We start from the raw sequence: 22,431 nt of genomic DNA on the forward strand, positions 1-22,431 counted from the left end.
AATAATAATAAAGGTGACTGGTTTTCAAGCTCTTGCTATGGCCACTCACTGTATTGCTTGCTGGTCATCTATGGTCACTTTGTCTACACAGTAACCCTGTGGAATGTGATATTATCTCCATTTTTCTTGTTTTTTTCACTTTTTAAATTATATTTTATTGATCACGCTGTTACAGTTGTCCCAATTTTTTCCCCTTTGCCCCCCTCCAACCAGCACCCCCCACTCCCTTCGGCAATCCCCCCATCATTGTTCATATCCATGGGTCATGCATATAAGTTCTTTGACTTCTCCATTTCCTGTACTATACTTGACATTAGCATGGCTATTCTGTAACTACTTATTTGTACTTCTTAATCCCCTCACCCCTTCACCTATTCTCCCCACCCCCCTCCCATCTGGCAACTGTCTGGTAACTAACTTCTTTTCTCTTGCTCCTTTTGAAACCAGAAAAGCTCATGCTCATTACCTCCTGTCACCTACTAGACCCAATAAACAGATACAGGGGTTGAATCTTTACAGGTACTTTATTCAGATGGCCAGCAATCTGAGAAGGTGGTAGGTTTGGACCCTAACAGACTGTCTTAAATTCCATTTTAAACTGACCCTTTTAATAAGGAGAAGAAAAGTGTGGGTAAAAATGTATGGAATTCAGGGAGAAAGTTAATCAAATAAAAAGCTGCAGCATTCTTTCATCTGTGCCCTGGGCAGTGATCACCTCACCCTGGAGCACAAGGGCTCAGATTCCATCTTGATGCTTGCAGACCTCCTGAGGATCAGAGGTGGAACTGCTTATGGGCTTCTGGAGTCAGGGTGGGTCATACCTTCAGTTCCTGAAACAATAGTCTTAACATACACTGATTACTAAGCTTATTAGCTGTTACCCGAAACTAAAATTTGTCCAACATTTGAGTTCCCCATCACTTTTAACAGTTTAAGATTCTTTTTGTTGTTGTTGTTCTGCATGGTTGTATGTGCTATTTTATGTTCCAAATCATTGATCTGATTCTTGGTTTCATGCACTCTACTGTTGTTTCCATGTAAATTGTTCTTTATTTCAGTTAGTGTATCCTTTTTTTCTGACTGGGTCTTTTTTTATACTGCTGAGGTCCTCGCTGAGTTCCTTCAGCATCCTTATAAATAGTTTTTTGAACTCTGTACCTGATAGATTGCTTATCTCTGTTTTATTTAGCTATTTTCCTGGAGTTTTGATCTGTTCTTTCATTTGGACCATGTTTCTTTATCTCCTCATTTTGGCAGCCTCCCTGTGTTTGTCTCTATGCATTAGGTAGAGCTGCTTTCACTTCATGTCTTGGTAGATGGCTTAACGTAGTAGGTGTCCTGTAGGGTCCAGTGGCACAGCCTCTTCATCACCCCCGCTGGGTACTTGAGATGTGCCCTTCGTGTGGGTTGAGGGGTCTACAACTCCTCTTGTAGTTCAGACTTGGTTGCTGTTGGCAAATCAATGGGAGGGATTTACTCAGGCCAGTCAAGGGCAAGGACTGACTGTGACTTCTGACCACCAACCTCCACGCTCTGTGGATGATCAGCTGTGTGGGGGCAGAGTGGTGGTGTTCCAACATGGTCTGTAGCTGTCTACTGGGTGCACTGGCCCTGGGTTTTCCTGTATGGTGCAGGCCAAGGTCAGCTCCCACCTGTGTGTTAACTGGGGCACTCTGCCTGAACTGTTAAACAATCTGAGATGGCTGCTACTTGTGCTGGGATTGGAGATTCCCAGGCAAAGCTGAGCTGTGAATCTAATTAGGGCTCACTGAAGCCAACTGTTGCTTGTTAGATAAGATTTAGTAGCCAAGACCAGCCATTCTCATTGAAAAGCTGCTTGGTTGGGCCTGTAAATTGGATGGGTAGAGCCTCTGGGAATCTCCAAGGCCATTCAAGTGTTACCCATGTTGATGGAGTCTCAGGTATAACACCAGCTTATCGGCTCTTTGGGGGGAGGGTTTAGCAAAGAGACAATGGTCTCTGCTTATGTTGATGGCCAACACTTCAGTTCCTCCCTCTATACCATGTGGGGGTGACTTTCCTCGCATGACCCCCCCATGTGCCACGGATGAGAGTAAATATGACTGAAACGTGATGTGATCTGCTTAGGGAGGAGAAGTGGCCATTTTCCCGGAGGAAAAAGGCCATGAGCTGTGGCCAGTTTCTCAGGGGAAAAAGGCCAGCATCGGCCAGTATCTCCGAGGAGAAAAAGGCCTCAAGCCCCCTCCTCCAAGACCTTTTATTGGGTTCTAATACACAGGAATACAGGGCGGCAAGGATCAAACAGTAGATAACATTCCAAAAAAATCTGAGAGCTTAGTATGAGTCAGAGTCTATCAGGAACAGAATTTTAGGGTTTCCTGCTCGAACCCTTAGCATATGAATGAAAACACTCTTAGCAGAGCAGATTTCACAGGTTTATCAGGAAATCTTTGTGATGCCAGATTTTTCCCCAGGACATGCTCTAGCAAGGCAAGGAGCTGCACCCCTCCCCAACAGGTATTCAGGCTTAAGGGGATTAGAGCCAGGAAGCACTTCTCTCAGAGGACATGGGGACTCGGGCTATCTCAAAGCCAGGGCAGTGAGAGTCCATTGCTCTATGCTGCAGCCCCCTGAGTCCTTCCATGAAGGCCTCCCAAGTGATCCAGTCTGGCTTAGGTTGCCCCCCACTGTGAGGGGTCTTATCCATCATTGACTTCTGACCAAGCTTTGGGGCAGGGAGAAGAAACTGAGGCAGCGTTTGCTACCAGAGCCAAGCTTTGTCTTCTGTGGCTCGCATTCCAAAGGTGTCCATCGCCCTTAGCCAGAAGAGGTCGATATACAATTCCTAGAACCAGGCAGAGTGGTCTACAACAATACCACTGGTGCCTTTCAAGCTGCTGCCCCAGGGCTACAGCCCAGAGGCAGTGAGTCTGAATAGGTGGATCCATGTGTGTGTTCTTTAAGAGCAACTGCTTGGAGCTCCAGAAGTTTCTTTCACCAAATCAAACCCTGCTGCTTTTTGCAGCCAGAAAGTTGTGTGGAGTTATCTTCTTAGCATTAGAATCCCGGGCTGGGGAGCCTAGTGTGGGTCTGGGACTCCTCACTCTCAAGATATCCCTCCCAAATTTCTATCCACGTGTGTGTGGAACCAGCTTGTTCCATATATGTGCACCTCTTACAGGTCTGGATGGATGTGGTTTCTTTAATTCCATAGTTGTCAGACTTCCATTCAGCTCAATTTCTGACAGTTCTGAGTGATGGTGGTTCTATATTTTAATTGTAATTTTTATGTGGTTGTGCAAAGAAGTGAGCCAAGTCTACCTATGCCGCCATCTTGACCAGAAGTCCTTCCACATTTTTCGAGAGCTCAGACAAGTTAGGCAATTAGCTGAGGATACAGTTGTCGGGAGCAGAGGCAGGATTCGATTCAGACCTGTCTGAAGCTGACATTCATTTCCCTACTATGTGCTGACATAAACAATGTTGTTAGCTGAAACCCATCTGTGCCATGTATGGGCTACCTGGAATTGGGCTACTGATGCACTGGGATGAATTTACCTCCGCATCACGTGAGGCCAGGCTTTATGAATGTCTGTACATTATGTTGGTGCACATTGGGATGGGAATGGAATTTTCCCTGCTCTTTCAGAGACAATTAAAATGATGCAGAGAAGGAGACTGGAACTTTGTACCAGGTCTCTTTGTGGGGTACTGCTAACAATCACTAAGAGTTCTACCTACCTTGGACTGAGTGTTCAAAAGGTTCAAGGCATGGTTCTGGGCACTTTGTATGAATTATCTCATTAAAAATCTCTCATCAAGCTGCTGAGGTAGTTATTCTCGTTATGCACACTTCATAGATGAGGTTTAGAGAGTTTATGTAAATTGCCCAAAATTCCAAGAATGCTGGTTGCCCCAGCCCAATGTTGCACACCACTAAGACAGACTTACGAGGAGAATGCTTCTATATGGGTCTTTGAATTCCTTTTACTGTTGCCCTAAACTCAGTGGCTGTGTATTATAAAACAGAAGCATCTTCCATTGGTCTAGACCTATCTATTAAAAAGCCTTTTATGTCCAATCTCTCTTGACTGAGATGTTCTATTTTTCCCTAATGGATCTGAAAAATAAAGGCAATAGAGAGATGAAAGAAAAACTTATACCTTCTTTTAGAATCATCAAGTATCTCTTTTCTCTCCTCTGGTGCCTTCTGAAACACTAAAAGCTTCTGTTATCCCTGCCAGGATCTTTGTCTCAATTATTTATCACTGGTGCATCTTGCCTGATTGATGTGTGGGGTAGACTGGATGTCCTCACATTTCTTTTGGGTGCTGGCAGCCAGAGCGGGTTTCTGTGACATCAAAATTTGGAGCAGTAGCCAGGGCTGTGTTTTGAGGAAATACCTAACTGTTTCTGAGAAATCAGTTACAGGAGCTCCCAGGCACTGGAGCTAGAATGCTGCAGCCAGTGAGTGGGCGTGGAAATCAGCCACTCGGGCCACGGACCGAGGCCTCCCCACAACTCTTCTTCCCACTCATTACCACCCTGACCTTTCCACAACTGCAGTTCCTGCATTATTCTCCATCCCTTCCAACATCAGTGAGAATCCCAGCCATTCCGAGCCAGATGAGAACTAGGAGATGATCTAGTACCTCCCACTAGGAGGGGTCTGACTTATGGAGAAGGAAAGGTGGTCCCACAGAAAGTCTTGAAGCCTGGCTCCTTGAGCTGGTCCACCTTGACCATCCCCCACCCATGCACTCCTGTGCCCACTTTCCTGACCTGCCTCTTATGTAGGGAAGTAGAAAAGATCGTGTCCAGCAGAATTCATGTGAGGAAGAGCCCTGGATGTTTTCAGAAGAAATACGTTGATAAAGTTCCTAGTGGGAGAGGGCAAAACACCCGAGGACATGGCCAAGCTATGGAAGACAAGTGCAAATTGCTAGGCACGAGGCTGGGAGTTGGAGGGAGAAAGCGAGAGGAAGAATTCTCTTTCCATAGAAGAAAATGGTGCAATCAGAATGGGGAGGAAGTACTGTGAGCTATATATTTGATCCATCGCTACAGTCGCAAATCTTCAGTAAAATAAATATGTTCACTCAAAAAAAAAAACATTCGTTATGAGTGGCATTACAGTGGAAACCAGCACAGGAAACCAACCAAAGGGCTAAGTTTGGCATCAGTTGGCCCACACTGTTCAGGGAAGAAACTGTGTATGTAAGCAGGAGTCCAGGGGCCGGAGGAAGCCATTGAAATATCAGTTTCTCAGCGAGTTTGTAAATATCTAAGGGAAGGCTTTGGACTTGGTGGGGGTTTGAGCCAATTGTGCCTAGAGCTCCAAAATGCAAGGGCTGATGTGTGGGCGTGAAGATGTGTGAGAGCAGAGAGAGCCTTCCAGAGGGTGCACCTGAAGCTGGCTGTGAAGGGTCCAGGCCACAAGGCAGAGGCAATAACATGGCCCTGGTCTGAGCATGAAAGACGACAAAGAATTGGCAGGCCAAAGGGCAGGACCCCTTCAGAGCTGAACTAAGGTGTGAGTGAAGAATAGGTGGGAGAAGAGAAGAAGAAGAAAATCACATCCCCAGGCATATTTTTGATGTGCTTATGTGCATAGAAGCCAGAGACCTGATTCCATGTGTCATGTGTCACCTGCATAAGAGCTGGGGCTCCTCAGGTTTAAGACTGCATCACAGTTAAAGAATAATACAACAAAGGAAACAAATTTATGAACTATTCTCATGTTTATTTGCATTTCTCAAATACCATTTCTGCACATTTATGGAAATTCCATGTGCAACCCACAGCAGTACTTACTCGAATTCCTTCTCCTGCTACCCCAGTGCTTTGCACACCCTGCAGCCACCTCTTTGTCAAACTCTCTGTTGAAAATGCTCTTTGTCTTCATCCTTTTCCTCTCCCTCTCTTCCCTATAGCATGTAGCCAAATTTAGCCTCTTTGACTTCTATTTTCATTTTCTCATATTACCCTGATTGCCTCCAAGAAAAGAAAATCAAAAAACTGATCCACCAAGCAAAAATCCTTCCTTTTCCCTGCAAGTGTTGGTTCTCAGTTCTCCTAACTGTGCCTCACAATGAGGATGGGAACAGAGCTGGCAAAACCAGAAATCTCCTGCCGGGGGCTTGGGAAGACGCAGACGCCAAAGGGCAAACTGAACTCATAAGTGAGAAGGGTAAACAAGGCAGGAACTCGTAGCACTGCCACAGAGGGAACATGTATTCTCCAGGGGATTGAAGAAACTTTAAACTTCTCCTGTGCCTCTCCATCTTGATAAATCTTCCCATTTAGGAGGATTGACAGGTGACGTTACACGTAATGCTAAGCGCTGCCTTCATCACCATTACTGGGAAGGCAAGACAGCCAAAGGAGGATTCACTCATTTCTTTAATAAGAAAGTAATAATGTCAGTCAGTAATATTCAATAATACCTCTGAACCACTTCTAAGAACCCCATTTCAGACCCTGAATTTGCTACTAAAGACACTTTAATGTAAATTTTCAAAAGCCAAATCTAGCCTGTGGCTCATAAACTCCTCCAACAAGCTCACAGTTGCATCATGTGGCTCCTAATTAAAACCTCTGAGTTTTGCACATCCAGGCTTCTCAGGGCCTTGATGGAAGTGATATTCTGATTGTGTCTGCTTTCGCCTTCCCCAGTGGTGCGAGCAAAACGAGCAGTGCAGACGGCTTCACCTGTCTGAGCTGCTCGTGGCCCCACTGCACAGGCTGACTCGATACCCCTTGTTGCTGAAGAATATCTGGAAAAGAAGTACAGACGCTACTGAGAAAATCATGATCTACTCCATCAAGGAAAAGGTGGAAAAGTCAATCCGTAAGTCCCTGAGACAGGTGACCCAGAGCTCCAGTGGAAGCTTAATCAGAGAGTTCGGGGGAAGGGGTCTTGGTCAGGGAGGAGACTCTGGCTCCTGGGAGTGATCTGGGCTTCATCCAAAAATACACAAAACAATGGGCTCCAGTCACATCCTGGCGAGTCCTGAGGGAGCTCTACCCGCAAGTGTACGCAGGCCGTGGCTGTCTCCAAGGCTCTCACGTGTGAGTCCAGGCAGGAAAAGCTCTACTTCCCAAATGACTGCAGACTTTGTTTTTAACATCTGTCCTGAGCCCAAACAAAACAAATGGGAATAAACACCAGGGAAGGCCTTTCTGACTGATAAATTACTGTTCACTACTTTTTAGATCACTGAAATCCAGGGCCCATCTAAAAATAATGCCAACTGCAATCCTTAGGACTGAAATTTGGGAATGGGAACAGAACAAGCCCTTTGATGAGTTAAGTTTATTTGTGTAGCTCTGTATAATTACACTCAAATAAAGAAGTCCATGATATATGTCCCATAAACCAAGATTTTCTGGGCATGTCAAAAGGGAACAATTCAAAATTATGATTATCAGTTGCACAGAAGTGACATATTTTTATTTCTGAAAGTTTAAATGTAAAATGGCCTTTCAATGTGAGTTTTTCCTTATTTTAATTTTTTTGTTCAAATTCTAAAATGAACCACGGAACTATAATTGAGCTTATCAAGTGAGTAAGACAAAAAACTTCTATTAAAAACAGACTTTTAAAACTTTTAAAGTAATTTTGAAGATTATCACTCCTTTTGATAGCTTGGTGAAGAAGATAATAGCATCTCCTCCGGAGATTTCTCAGTAAAATGTGGATTTTCATTGTTGGCGGAACAGGTCCCTGCGGCCTTACTTGAAGTCTAAGCTTAAAGATAGTGAATTCGCAGGGATCCCCTAACCACGTGGCTCTGTGCGTCTGGGACTGGCCCTCCATGTTCCCCCAAATCACTTCAAAACCTCAATAACGATGTTATTAGAAAATGCTGGAAAGTTAATACAAATCTTCAAAAGGAAAAAAATAGGTTTTACCAAAGAGAAATAATTATCTTTATCATTAAGCAAATGCATGTTTTATAATTAGGGCAAAAAATATGTTTGTCCTTGTTATTCTGATGTTTTTTGTCTTCTTCTAATTACAGGCTATGTGCTATAGGGAAATAGAAAAAGCTACCAGAGACTTTATTTGTATTATTTAAATAAAAATGCACAATATATTCACAAATTATTGAATTAAATTCCTTAAGCTTCATCTTTCTCCGCAAGAGGCTGATTTCAAATTAGTGAGTTTTTCTAAGACATTTAAACTGCAAGCAGTATGTTCAATGAACCTAAGATGTGGTTTGCCCCCGGGGCAATGTCTCCAAATCTTTATGGTACATCTTAGTTAGACTTTATGCTGTAATGTCACATAAATTTAAAAGTATATTGCATGTATCTTGTCTTTCAGGGGACCTTGAAGGAAAAGTGAAGTGGCTTGACAATTTTCAAAAACTTAGACATCTACAGGAGATTATAGTGTGGCCCCCGCTGTGGGACAGAGACAAAAGGTTTTTCATCCCAGAGGTAAAGGTCCCCTGGGGCGGAGCGCGGCATTCAGGCTAACGAAGACCCAGCGGTCCGCTGGCGCCCTGAACGTAGTGCTAGGAGCACAGGGTAGAGCCTTCATCCACACGGGATGGTCCATATGTGGGGAGGCGGACGCCACCCTGCGGTTCTCGGGTGGTCCTTCCGGGAGATTTTCTCCTCCTTTCCCCTTCCCGTGTCCATATACTGACATTTCTGAATGTCTTAAACTTTGTAGACAGAGCGCATTGCCTCAGCTCCAGAAACGTGTTTTCTTCCAACCACTAACAACCTCTCTTTGATTTTCTCCCTTGTTTCCCAAGTGCCTGAAGCACATTTTTAAAGAACATATGGCAGAAAACATCCTGTCACCAACCAACAGACACCTTCTCTATGAGGGAAAATTAACCCTTGCAGGTAAATAACTTTTCCTTTAAAAAAATCAACTACTTTGCTATCGCGTAACTTGTCCAACTCTTGCTAATTAAAGGGTGTGGAGAATTGTGTTTGTCCATGGCCAAGGCCATGGAAGATGTGAGTTAGAGAACGTGCTATGGACTCACGCAGGTGCTGGCTTGATCAAAGACTTCACAATGTAACTAGCTACATGCCCTTCATTGTCTCTCTGTAAAACGAGATAACTATACATATCTCATAAGATTGTTGTTAAAATAAAATCATTACACGAAGATCTTAACTCAAGGTTGGGAACATAATAAACACTCCACGTCAGCTGTTACCATCATTTTGCTCCACCAGTGAGCTGGGTGATCATCCTGTCAGTGTTGACTGAGAACCTGTTCTGTACAGTGTGTTGTGCCGTGTGGGTAGCACTGGAGGATAAAGCTGTACTTCTAACTAGCTGAGCAGGCCTGCAGGGTAAGTTCAGAAAAGAAGAGAGACTGGAACACCCAGGGAAGGCTTCACATGGTCCACGGGCCTGGAGGTGGGCTTGGGGGGATGGAAAGATGGAGGTCACTGGAGGGACAGTGGGGAGGACCTCCCACAGGATTTGCAGTCCTTCAACTATTTGTTTCTGCACAAAATCTCAATGGGGTACCTACTGTGTGAGAAGACCTGTGGGATGGGAGTTGTCTATTTATGGCAGCGTGAGATCTGTTGGGGAGTGCCAGGCAATAACTCTTGATGTGGTACATGTTTGTGGAGAATCTGCTATATTTTAGCTCTAGATGTGAGATTGGGATGTAACCCCCACCTGGTACCTACCAGTTAGGGAAGGTAGACATGCCTGACATTTTAGATCAAAGGGCTTTTTCACACATTTTGCCTTTCCAGTGTATTATGCAGAGAAATTACATTTAATCCAAAATTGAGAAATATGAGGCTCAGGGAGGTTCTGAATCACACTCAAGATCACCTGGAGGTTAATGGCAGAGTCCAGGCAGGCTCAGCCTACTCGGCTTCCAAAAAGAGGGGCCTGGCCAGGAAACTGCCAGCAATAAGTGACAGGCTCAACAGGGTGCCGAAGGCAGAGTCACCAGAAGTGATGCACAAGACGGAGGAGAGGAGGAGACCGCAGCAGAGGGACCAGGCCGCCAGCTCTGCAGTGACGCAGGGTACGGCAAGAAGGCCCTGAGCCTGCTTCCTCACCCTTCTTAACCTTGGACCATCCACTTTCATTTCAAAAGACAACAATTATTAATTTCTTTGATGTTATTTACAATTTAAAAAATAATTATATATTGTGGCAAAAATCAAACCAAAGTAATAAAGCAAAACACAGCTTTGTGTTCAAACATCTACGCCTTTCCCTTCAAAATTGGTTTCTGCCTGGAATTATCAGAGATTTTGATTCACCCCTTCTCTCTATCTACCAACTTTCCAACACTGTCAGATGTGCTGGCCTATCCTAAAATGGTAGAAATGCACGCGGGTAGAAAAGGATAAATGTGAGAGATGTTTCAAAGGCAAAAATAGTTGAGGAGGAAATGAGTGGATGTCTTCAAGTGCTCTAATCTCTGTGCCTGGAAGGCTGGCTGACCACATGGAGCGAGGCAGCAGGAATGGGTCAGGGAGGCAATTTTAGGGAGGGCTGAGAAGCCACGTGGAAGTTGGATGAACATGACAACGACCATCTCTCAGTGAAAAGCTATGTTAGATGTGCATTCACATGCCACGTGGCATCGGGGTGCTTGTCATGGAAGTGTGGGTGGGAGGCTGGCCTAAGAAGGAGTCCTTACAAATAGACCCAATTTCTCAGAAAAAGTTTCTTGTAGAGTCAAATGTGGTAGAGTGAAGATGAAGCGCATAAATGTTGCTAACACCAGGCACTTGTTCAATGGCGCATGCTGTGTTCGTCAAATTCCATCAGAGAGGGGACACCGTGTAGTAGTGGTAACATGTCAAGTTTAAGGTCACTGGGACTTCGACTCAAAGTTTTCATGGAGATGGGGTGGCAGTGGGGGTGATAGTGGTAGAAGAAACAGGGCATCATTTTGAATGGGAAGAGCAGTGGGCCAAGACTCAGGAGATCCAAACCATTTTGGGTAGAATTGTTTAAATTGCCCTCATCTCTTCTGTAAATGTTGATGGTGATGATGGTGATAATGACAGTGATGATGATGATAATATCTAAAACATAAATTTTGTCCCCAAATTTCTCTCAGCTTTAAAATCTGTACTCTTGTAACCAAATAAGTATATTTTCTTGTCCCCAGAAAATACAAGTTTTCATAACTTTTGGAGCATTACCAACTTCCCACTGGAGGTCAAGCCAGCTTACCCTTCACAAACGTGTTTTTCCCCATAGATTGGTATTTCTAAATAGAAAAATGAGTGAGGTGCAGACGAATACAAATTGCCTGACAGCCGCAACATTGAAGAACGAGTGTTGTTCAAGCTGCTGCCCAACACAGCACTGTGAAAACTCGGGCGTCTCAGATCTGGCTGTGCAGCACTTGGCTGAGGATTTCAGGGTCACAGTGTTCACTGACCACATCTCACAGAGCAACTCGGTGGAAGTTTTTCACTGGCTGCGATAGCATCTAAGTCCTCCACTAACAAATGTCAGCAGCCTGATTTCATGCTTCACGTGCTCCCCCCGAGTCATGCTCTTTCATATTACCTTGTCTACTCTTTAGTGCTATCAGGTTCTGAGTTACCTTGTTTTAAATCTAGTTTACCAGTTACGGTGTGTCTGCTGTCAGCAGAATGAAAGCTCCTTGAAGGCAGAGATTCTGTCTGAAACACTGGTGCCCAGCAGGCGGTCACTGCTCGACAACTGCTTGGTGGGACACGAGGGCCTCAGTAAATGGCCAGAGTCATCACCGTTTCCTAGAATACACTGCCGGGCCTAGCAGACGCTTCCTAACTGCTTGTTAAAATAAAATACATAAAGTTAGCAAGAGAGAAAAAACCTGTTGCATTTTGACAATGATCATCAGCCTAGTTTATACATGAATAGCACGGGGCAGGGAAAACAACATTTAACAGGTCAAATGTAGTTCAGTGTCTCAATCCTGATGCTACGTCTGTATTTGTTAAGATATTTGTTCAGCCATGGGAGACAGAGACAGATAATAAATGCTTAAAAGAACAAGTTTATTTCTGTCTCGTGTAAGATCAGAGCTCTGTGACAGCTTTCCTCCATGGTGTGATTGGGGACCCAGGTCTCTCTGGTCTCTATTCTGCCATCCCTGGGACATGGCTTTCTTCTCTGTGGTCGTAGAGGAGTCACCAGGGTGTCCAGCTGGTGGGAGGGAAAAGGGAACAGGCAGGCAGAGCCTGGCTGTTGAAGGCTAAGACTCACAAACTGTACGCTTTTGCTCATATTCCATTGGTCAGATGAGGTCACCTGGTCAAATGTAACTACAAGGAGGCTGGTAGGTTTATTTCTCACAGCGCTGCGGGCAGAAAGCCCAAGGCGAAGTGGCCGACCTGACTCGTGCCCTGGTGGGAGCTCTCTCTCCACCCGGCCTGCAGGCGGCCTCCTTCTCCGATGCAGGTGGCTCTCTTCCTGGCGTCTCCTCCGAGGACACTCATCCTGCTGGACCAGGGCCCCGCCCTCACACCTTTATTTACTCTTAATCACTTCCGTGCTTCCAAATGAGCCATATGGGGGAGTAGGACTTCAACATATAAACGGGGACTGGGGTAAGGGGTGGGGAGGGCACAATGCAGTCCGCAGCAAAGACAAAATGCCCCCTTCCCCTGCTAACGTGTGCCTTTGCCGATGACACCCAGGTGAGTCAAAAGGCAAAAATGCTGTAAGTTCAATAACTGACAGGTGTGTCTGAAGCTTAGTTGAAACTATCATAAACATCATCCAAGTTATCTTAGATACACACGATATGCGCCCCAAATACAATGTCTTTAAAACTGTGAGCTTCCTACAGTCTCTGCTTTAGGAAGAAATCAGTCCAACAGCCGCGCAGTTTTCTGACCCAGGTGATGGCCACGCCCCGAGCCAGGCTGGTTGGATGCCAGGGGGCCCAGATGCTCTTGTTCTCGAAGCAATTTTTTTGGTTTAAAAAGCAAAAACCCTCTGCTTACTATTTCCAGCCCCAATTTCATCTTCTTTCTTTTCTCAGAAAGTACAAGATTCCTAGATGTTTATCTGTTTCTCTTTGATGATTTCCTCTTAGTTACGAAAACTAAGCGCAACAAAAAGGTAAAATGCTGTTATTTCTGAATGTCTGCTAAATAAGATTAGAAATATTTCCCAATAAATTGTGTTAAAATATAAAATATTTTAATACATCAATTGGGATTCACCCTCTAAAAAACTGAAACATTACAAAAGATAGTTCTGAACTAAAAAATAGCAATAAGAAAAGCAAGTTACGTTTCTTAAGGATGTCAGAGGAATGTGTGCATTTTAGAGTAACTTTGTATACTTTCAAGGTAAGTCTCAGAAGCTGAGAACTTTATTGCTGACCTGCCAAAGCCAATGAAACCCAATTGCTTTTGTCCATATTGGCCTTTTCATCACCCAAATTGTCCACAATAAAAACTGCCAGAATGGGGCGTCTCTTGAAAGTGTCTGCTGCCACATGCTAAGGTGACATCCGTGACTCATTCTGAGTTCAAAGGTCACATCATGCCTGGAAATTAGTGACCTGGGGACTTAGGGTGGGAGGAGGCCCTGACTCTGGGCACCTACCTGTACATAAGAGCTGCAGAAGCCAAGTAATTACATAGCCAGCGTCACAGACCAAATGAGTCAACTGGGGGTTAAAGCCACAAAAATCTCTTCCAAGAGCAGAGATTTTTCCACTATGTATTTATGGCCACTGTTATTGTTCTTACTAATTAAGCCATGAGTATCATGGTCTACTAACGGCCTTCTGTCTAATCTCTCATGTCACAGTCTGTCCCCTGAATGGTGTGAGTGGTGTTACGAAGGGGACCTCCTCTAAGGCACCTAGGCATCTGCTCCCAGAGGGGGCGGAGGAGCTGCGATGCGGTCAGCCATCGGAGCTATCTGTTGTTTTATTTACTCACTTCCTCACTAGATGACTAGCCTTACACAGATGCAACTCCATGAGACTAGACATCTCGGATTTTAACAACATAAGCTTCAGATGGGTTTGTAGAGCTAAATAATTTGAGGGTCTATAAATAAACAGACACCGATTGATCGATCCGTGAATAATTGAATGGTTGTTGAGGAAAGAATGGATGTTGGAGAATATTAAGAATTGCAGTTTTAAAACTTAGATGGCCTTTTCTCTTAAATTACCCAGACAAGGAATGTCTGACAAGCTCTGGAAAACTTCTATCCCCACCAAAAACCTGACCCTGAGCACTGCCTACCTTCATATCGAACAATGGCTCAAATCTGAGTGCACGAATTAATGGCAGCCCGTATCGATTATATTTATAAGGCAATGTTCTGGTTTCATGCCTGACAACCTGACTCCAAAGTGAGGAATGTTATCTATTTTAAATTCCTCATTGAATTCCTCTGTCTACTAAGTCTGGAGGTTTTATTGACTTCATAGGCACAAAAGTAAACACCCAGAGAAAACATCAGGTTTCACTTTTTTTTTGGGGGGGGGGAAGAATGGAACTATTATGTTTTAAATTCCTCTTTGCAATTTAATGAACAATATGTGTCATGCAAATCACAATCTTTGATATCCTTTTTAAAAATTCACTATCTTATATATTCAAAATAATTTTGATTATTTACAAATCATAGAGTATGGAATCTCCTTAGAGTAGAGGGTTAGACCGAATGGACAGAGCTGGCCAGAATTCATTCGTGAACGGCCCTTTCTCATTCATCTCACTCAGGGCTATAGTGAGACACCAGAAATGAAGAGACATGATGTGATTGAAATGCTTCCCAGTCACAGGCTTCACACATTTACTCAGGTAATTAAAGTTATGTTTCAGGAACACTACGCTTTAAATCACTACGTACTTTGGGGAACTGCTTTCCAAGAAATAGCAAGCTGGATTTCAAGCAATTGTTTCTAAAAATCGATTTAGGGGTGGGCACCAATGTTTACTTCCTGTTTACGGCATTATTTTTCCCTTTGATTTCAGAAAGCTGGCGGCTCAGACACAGGTGTGATGTGTCCTGCACTTACTCCTGAGCTGCAAACGGTGATAAAAGAGGGTGGTTCGTGTACAGTACTCGATCAGCCCATTCCACTCGATAGACTGGTAGTCAAAAGTATTGATCCTCTCCACGTGTCAGGTTTGTGTCAGTTTCATCATTCCATTTATCTGTTTGCCACTGTAGAGCTTTATGTTGGCCATTTTTGGTGACAGCATGTAAACCCAATTGAAGTCCTCATAAGAGCAAATACTGGCTTTCTGTGCAGCTGTATAGCACACACTCCACACACTGGCTGCGGAACTGTTGGGCTGGTCTCCGACGCCTGCACGACCCACTCTGCCACTGGCTGGCTGTGTGAGCAAAGGCAAGGAAATGATGTTTCTATGCCACAGATTCCTGTTGGTGAAATAGAGATAATAATATCTATGCTAGTGGGTCATCATGAGAATTAAATGAAATAATGCATGTAAAGCACTCAATAAATGATAGCTATATTTAGTAGTATTATATTATCACTATTAATATTCTTGCTATTGATAAATCACTAGTATACCACAACACTCTATGAAACCCTAAGATATTCTGTTACATAGCAACATAAAAAGAAATATGCCAGAAATAATGTTGGCATGTATGTCATGTGTCATAAATAGATGTATATCATTTTTATTCATTTTCAAGCATTTCCTGAGTGTCTGCAGAGAACCAGCCACTTTGTGAGTGCCCTGGGGTTACAGAGATGAATGAGAAACAGCCCCTTTCCTTGGGCGTCTCCCAGAACAATGCGAGATCAGTAACTCCTGTCATGAAAGCACTCAAGGCATTTAAAGGACATTTCCGACTCTTCAGTGCTGGGGAGTGTTCGGGAGGAAGCAGGTGTCATTCTGCCCTGGGTGTAGGCTCCGAGGAGACCCCCTGAAGCCAGGAAGGAGGGGATTGCCTTTCTGTTCCAAGGGAGGAGCAGGAAAAGAGGGAGCAGTACCCATTCCCCTCAATTCCCACCCCTGTGGCCAAGCCGAAAGCATCAATGATAGGCGCGGGAGGACCTGTCCGTACAGAGCGCATCTCACAGTGAACGAATCAGTGGAAGAGTACACACATTAATGATAATAACAGCAAACATTTATACCACTATGGTATACAACTAAGGGTTTTTCTTTTTTTAAAAATAAAAATACCTTTTTTAAAACTATACTTCCATCATTTTATTGCTTTTTAATTTGTCACTACCATTTCTTCTTTTTTAAAAAATGTTTTCCTCATTCCTCTGGTCTATTGCTTTGACTGCTCAGACCCAGTGCTTGAGACAGGACAGCTGTAGAGGGTGAAAGGTCAAGGGTGAAGGGAGAAGAGATTGAGCTTTGGAGTGACTGAGACATGATTTCAAACCCTGGCTGTATGATTTACTGTGTGACCTTGGAAAAATTTATCTAAATCTGTATGAGGAAACCAGGTGACTTATCTTATATGGTTGCTGTAGGCTTAAATTCCACGCAGAAGAGGGAGGGGTGGTGAGAAAAAGAGAAAGAGAAACAGCACAGTGCTCAGCACCAAATAAATACTTAATGAACAGTGTCAATTATTATACTCATTATTATATATAGAATGTCAGGGGGAAAGAGAGCTATTCTTGACCACGTGTTATCTCCTTTATTATTTTGCAAGCCTAACCATACCAGGTCCTCTTGCTTATGGAGTCCCTCATACCCATATTTGCAAACCAAGAAAGTGAAGGACGCCTTCAATAACTCAGAACTACAGTCACAATTTTGAGGAACATGGATTCAAAAACCTAGCTGAGGAAAACCACCTGATCTTTAAAGCCTCATTTGCTACAGGGAATTTATAAGGAAAAAAAAATCAGGGAGGGAGTCAAACCAACACAAGCACATCTTTTTCTCCAGACAGTCATTCAATCGATTCCAGTCCTCTCACCTCAGAGAAGCTGGACAATTTCATGACCTTGACAGACTTTGTTGCAGTAGGACTTAGGAAGTATTAGTTTTAGATCATTATGAGTATGTGTGATACTGGAATGGTTCTTGCAGTTAAAATAAAAGTCTGGCAGTTTCTTTGATTCTGAAGTGAGGCCCAACCTGCCTCAATAAGTCTGAGTTAAACCCACAAACTCCAACGAATGGAGAAAATGATGGTGGGTAAGCATTGGCTTCAACGGTCAGCCAGGAAAAAGCGGTCTTCTAGTCCCTTTCTCACTTACTTGACAAGGACACACTCTGGTTCGATGTTTGGGTTTGCTTCTAAACATTAATCAACTATAGAAAGGAGCTATAGGTTGCAGAATGTTATTCTCTATGTTGTATTAGTAATTCAAGGAAGCAGCTTTTATATTAAGCGCTCCCGCTGATACATGTATTTATAAAGGAGTCTGCTCTCCCTCTCTCTCCTGTCATTACTAAAGAGACCAGCTGGGAAATGGCAGGACAGGCTGTCCTTCTGCACACACAGAAACCATGCCAATGTTTGTCTCTTTTTGTTTTGTTGTACATTTCACATACTTTGGTGGATGTTGGGTTTTATTTGAGTCCATTTTTTTTGCCTTTTCTCACCCTGTTGTGAAGCATTCAGAGGTGGTTTTTACTTTCGCCGCACCTTAATTCGCTTATAACCCTTGTTTTGATATGGCTTCCTTTTTAAATACAAAAAATAAATAAAACATTTTTAAAGGAGTGGTGGGGTCTAAAAAGAAACAATAATCTCATTGTTTTCCATATTTATATTATCTATATTTTACACACACACAATCCTCCCAACATTCTAAGCTTCTTCCTTGAGGAGCTCATTTCCCATCACAAGCCATAACTGCATGGAAAAATTAATCTACATCTGTATGTGGGAATCGGCTGACTTATCTTACATGGTTGCCCTGGAAGTTGTCAGGCTAGGGAAGAAACGGTTTTCATATGTCAGCAGGCTCCGTTTGCACACAGTAGTGAAGTCTTGGTTTTGGAATCAGACTTTATTTTGTCATCTATATAAACCTCCCACCTTCTTTAAAAAACAAGCAAAAACTCAAGGTTCTCTGAGAAGAACTTGAGACATTGTTTGGATTTCACACTAAGTGATTTGGCTTTTTGTCTTTGTAATCTTTTTCTAGTCTTTGGACTGAGAAATGCCTTCCTTGTTCAACATGAAAACCGGTATCGACAGTGTGTAGCAGCATTCTTATTACAAGCCCCAACGGAAAACATCAAAGTATGTATTCCAATTTTGTAGGTTTTGATTCTTTAAACTTGATGTAAGAAAAAAATCTCACCTCAAAGGAAAGTTGTGTGTGTTTCCCTCACCGGCTTTGGGAAGGGGAGGGGTTGCGAGGTGGGGAGGAATGTGAACATGTAGTCTGTCTCGTGCTCAGAAACCTCAAGCTGACAATCTCCTGACACTCGCAGAGCTGACACAGCCTCCCTCATTTTCTCCTGGGGCAGAAGCTCCAGAATGACTTCTGAGTTGTATACAGTTTCTGTATGAAATGGGGGAAGGACTGCTTTGGATTGCACGACTGGCTTTAAGATGCTCCAACCAATTTCTAAAGTCTCATTGAACAAATAACGTGATGTTGACTTCAGTAAGGGACCACTGCAGCCATGAGCCATGTCCAGTCGGCTCTCCAACCTTTGAAATTATGCCCCTGTTTTTAGAACAATGGAGTTGAAAATCAGCTGCCTGACTCTGATTTCTCTATCTTAGAAGTTTCCATTTTTGTCTTTCGTCTAGTAGGCTTTCACCATAGCAACGGGGTGGCCAGGCAGTAAATACAATATTGCATTCTTCTTAGGGACTGTTTCCTGGGTCGTATCTCTTAGTCTGATTTTCAAATTATACCATTGGTTAAGAACTTCTATTTCCACACAAAACAGAAACTCAATTTTCAAACTATTTATAGTGTAACTAGTCATATTGATTATTATGGTTCTTTGATTACTCCCACTTATCCCACTTGCATATTCATTTAATCCATTTGCAGACTCAGTGATGATATCTTAGATGTAAGAAAATAGGAGTCATATGCAAGTATTTTATTAGTTCTCAGTTTTAAAGAACAAGTCAGTAAAGGAAAATATTAATCCAATTGTGAAAAATTGTCAAGTTAACATTCTTCTCTCCCCCCCCATATGTGTGTATGTGTATTTTATTTACAGAAAACATGGATGGTACAAATAACAGCAGCAATCACTTGCTTCACCAAGAGTCGCGAGACCAAGAAAATACCTTTATTCCCATCGCCTGCAGAATCCTCTGAAATTTAGGGACCTAAAACAGCCTTTCTAGAAATGAGGGATTAGGGTATCCATTCAAACTTTTTTAACGCTTAGTGATGAGTTAGAAAGAAATGTACCTTTTAGAGGAATTCCAGAATTGGAGAATTTTAGCTAAGGAAATTCTCAGTTCAGAGGAATAATGGCTGCAACAAATTTGAACTTCTTCAAAGTGAGGAATTTCTTGTCAGGTATACACTGATATTCAGACTACCTTAAAATGTTTCAGTCAGGCTGGCGAGGCATGAGTGAGGTAGGGTGCTATTAAAATTTGTAAAGGGCAAACTATCAGGTGAATGGAAGGGCAGGAGGAAAGCATCATTTGTGTCCGATAGGAATTCTGGCATCTTTGTGTATCTCTGTAATGAAGCCGACTTTCCTGCCTACAGGGCTCGTAAACATCTCACTGCTTTACAGTCCTACCTCACACACAATGACGCTTCTTTTGATACAGAGTTTAATTGCTCTCTTAATACATAAGCAGTAAATAAGGCCTACATTTTAATCGTTTTTAAATTCCTATTCTCTAACAGTTTACTTATCTCAGGTATACTTCATAATACTCTAACTTGGAAATAGAAAATCCCAAAGACTAAACTCTATTATTTTACAAAAGGAATAGCAAGTATCTACCTGTTCCAGTTTCACAGTTAACACTTTCACATGGCAAATTTTCTTAGGAATAGAAAGATATCTTTCTCTAAACCTCATTTTTTGAAGAGTAATGGAGTTTGTCATAGAAAATATTATAGTTTTGAATAGGATGGGGTTGTTGTGTGTTTAGCACAGCACAGCCACTTAATTTAACTTGGCAAGACTCAAAATCTCATTAGAATTTTTATTAAGAAAGGCAGCTTGAATTACTACATTATTGTTGTAGAACAAACTATTAACTGTATTTAAGGAACTAGGTCTTATAGTCAGATTGTATCAAATGGAAATCCATAAATTTCATTTTCAACCATGTGTCATAAATTTCCAAAATGCAAGTCATAAATTTATTAACTTGGGCTTCCAGATAAACAGTCAACTGATCTCTTTAAGTTGGAGAACACGATCGAGAATGGGATGGTGCTTGGAGAGGTCATGTGGGATGGTTAACCGTCAGAGGAAAAGCCCACCTTCCTGCCCAACCAGGCAGTGCAGACGGGTGGAGGGCAGAGGCTGGCCACTGCTGTCATGGAGGGTCACTGAGTAATGATGGGACACGTTCGTAGAAGGAAGCGCAAATAAAAATAAAATCTGGAGAGCAGTAACTACTGTTAAAGGCTAAAAACAAATAAGGAAAAAAAGACAAAGGGGAGAACAGACTTCAAGTGAATTCCTAGAGATGGAACCTGGGTGAGACTGAAAGGAATTTATCTTCAGAAGACAATACAGACTAACACAAGATGTACAAAAAAAATATGGCCAAAAACTATACACATATGCGTACTTAGAAAAAGAAATTAATATTAGTCTTGCATGGATTTTTAGATATCAGCCAACTTAGGAGGATGACAATGGACTAGGACTAGGCAATCTCTCAAGATTCCTTTAGTCATATGAGTCCAGTAATTATATATTTATATGCATAAAGGACTAGTTTCTCCCTAAAATTCCATGAGGGAAAAACTGACTAAATTAATAAAGAATTTAAAGTAGCTTATATGCAAAGAAATATTAGCACTCCTATGTTCATTGCAGCACTATTCACATAGTCAGATGTGGAAAAAACCTTAATGGCCATTGACAGATGAATGAATAAAGAAAATGTGGGATGTATGTATAGGATGGAATACTGCACAGCCTGTAAAAAGAAGGAAATCCTGCAATATATAACAATGTAGATGAACCTTAAGGACATTATATGCTAAGTGAAATAAGCAAATCACAGAGAAAGACAAGTACTGTATGATTCCACTTATATGAGATATCTATAATAGTCAAAGTCATAGAATCAAAGCATGAAGTGCTGGTTGCCAGCGAAACAGAGAGAGGAGGAAATGAGTAGTTACAAATCAATGCCAATGCGTGAAGCTTCAGTTAAGGAAGGTGAAGAAGCCTTAGCTATCTTCTGTACACTTAAAAAGATGTCATGAGGATAGATCTCATGTTGTATTCTTATGACAGTACCATAAAATTTAAAAGAAGAATATGCTATGTACTTAAACTGGAATTCTATAAGGCTTACAAGAGAACATGTCTAATATGTTATATATTAAGTGCTAGAGAATATACACAGTAAACTCTTCAGAGGGAAGCATATCAGAGTAAAATGAAAAAAACAGTCTGGAACTTTGGTTCCCAGGGGTGGGGTAAGGGGACAAAAAAAAACAAAAACAGTGGTACGTAAAGCCTTCACAAGAATATTTTTAAATGGTCACCTGGTTATTAAACTTAGATATATAATGAAATTAATTTAATTTTGTTTAATATTTCTTTTTAGTTTTGTTAATTTTCCACAATAATGAATGGAATGAAAAGGGAATGTCTCAAGCAAAATGGCATTAGTAATTTCTTTTAAAATTATGAACTTAATTACTGTTCTAAGCTGCACATTAGGGCATATTCACTCCCTATATCCAAGCAAGGTTCTAACATTCTGTAAATAAATTAATGCAAAATGGTTAATATCTTGCTGTCTCTTTTTTAAATAGACAAAATAATTTGTAGCCATAGAATACATCTAGCATAAAGAAATGTTTTTAATATCATCTTTAACATATTAAAAAACAAAAGCAACAATTCAATAAGGATCCTTCCATTGATCTTTATACAGATTTAAATGCTGTCATCAGTTACATTTATAATCAATAACCTTCCAATCACTGAGTTTAGAAATTACAGTATTTACTGAGCTAAACTCTCTCACAAAGTAAGGCACAACAACATGATCACAAGTAGTAAACACAATACAAATAATGAATCCAAAAACTAAACAAGGAAATCCTCATGCAAAAGTATCTACATAAGATATGATATGTGATCCAGTTCAAAGAAGTACAGAATGTCATGGACACGACTGCATTGTGTTACAGTGAATCCATTACTCCCACACTGGAAGAACTTAGCTCTATTTTACAGTTTTACATAAATTTAGTAAGTTTATGCACAATATTCACATCTGTAACAATAACAAATTGATCTTTGAAATTCAGGCAAAGGGCGATTAAGACACGCTAATGTGTGGCACACTGTAATTACAGAATAGCATTC

At 42.0% G+C, this 22,431-nt stretch overlaps 1 protein-coding gene across 2 annotated transcripts in view; it reads left to right on the forward strand.

Annotated features, from left to right (window-relative positions):
* The window catches only part of PLEKHG7 (pleckstrin homology and RhoGEF domain containing G7), a 55,041-nt gene extending 33,195 nt beyond the window's left edge, over positions 1 to 21,846 (forward strand). For both annotated transcript variants that reach the window (XM_037125867.2, XM_037125868.2), the window contains 7 exons: positions 6,658 to 6,832; positions 8,315 to 8,430; positions 8,754 to 8,847; positions 12,981 to 13,060; positions 14,944 to 15,097; positions 18,075 to 18,172; positions 19,117 to 21,846. In XM_037125867.2, coding sequence (XP_036981762.2) covers positions 6,658 to 6,832; positions 8,315 to 8,430; positions 8,754 to 8,847; positions 12,981 to 13,060; positions 14,944 to 15,097; positions 18,075 to 18,172; positions 19,117 to 19,224 — 825 coding nt within the window. In that variant the 3' untranslated portion in view covers positions 19,225 to 21,846. The remainder of the gene's footprint in view (positions 1 to 6,657; positions 6,833 to 8,314; positions 8,431 to 8,753; positions 8,848 to 12,980; positions 13,061 to 14,943; positions 15,098 to 18,074; positions 18,173 to 19,116) is intronic.
* Positions 21,847 to 22,431: the final 585 nt, after the last annotated feature.

This window comes from Artibeus jamaicensis, unplaced genomic scaffold (genome assembly GCF_021234435.1).
Source record: "Artibeus jamaicensis isolate MK-2021 breed Jamaican fruit bat unplaced genomic scaffold, CSHL_Jam_final contig_1028, whole genome shotgun sequence".
Classification (NCBI taxonomy): Eukaryota; Metazoa; Chordata; class Mammalia; order Chiroptera; family Phyllostomidae; genus Artibeus; species Artibeus jamaicensis.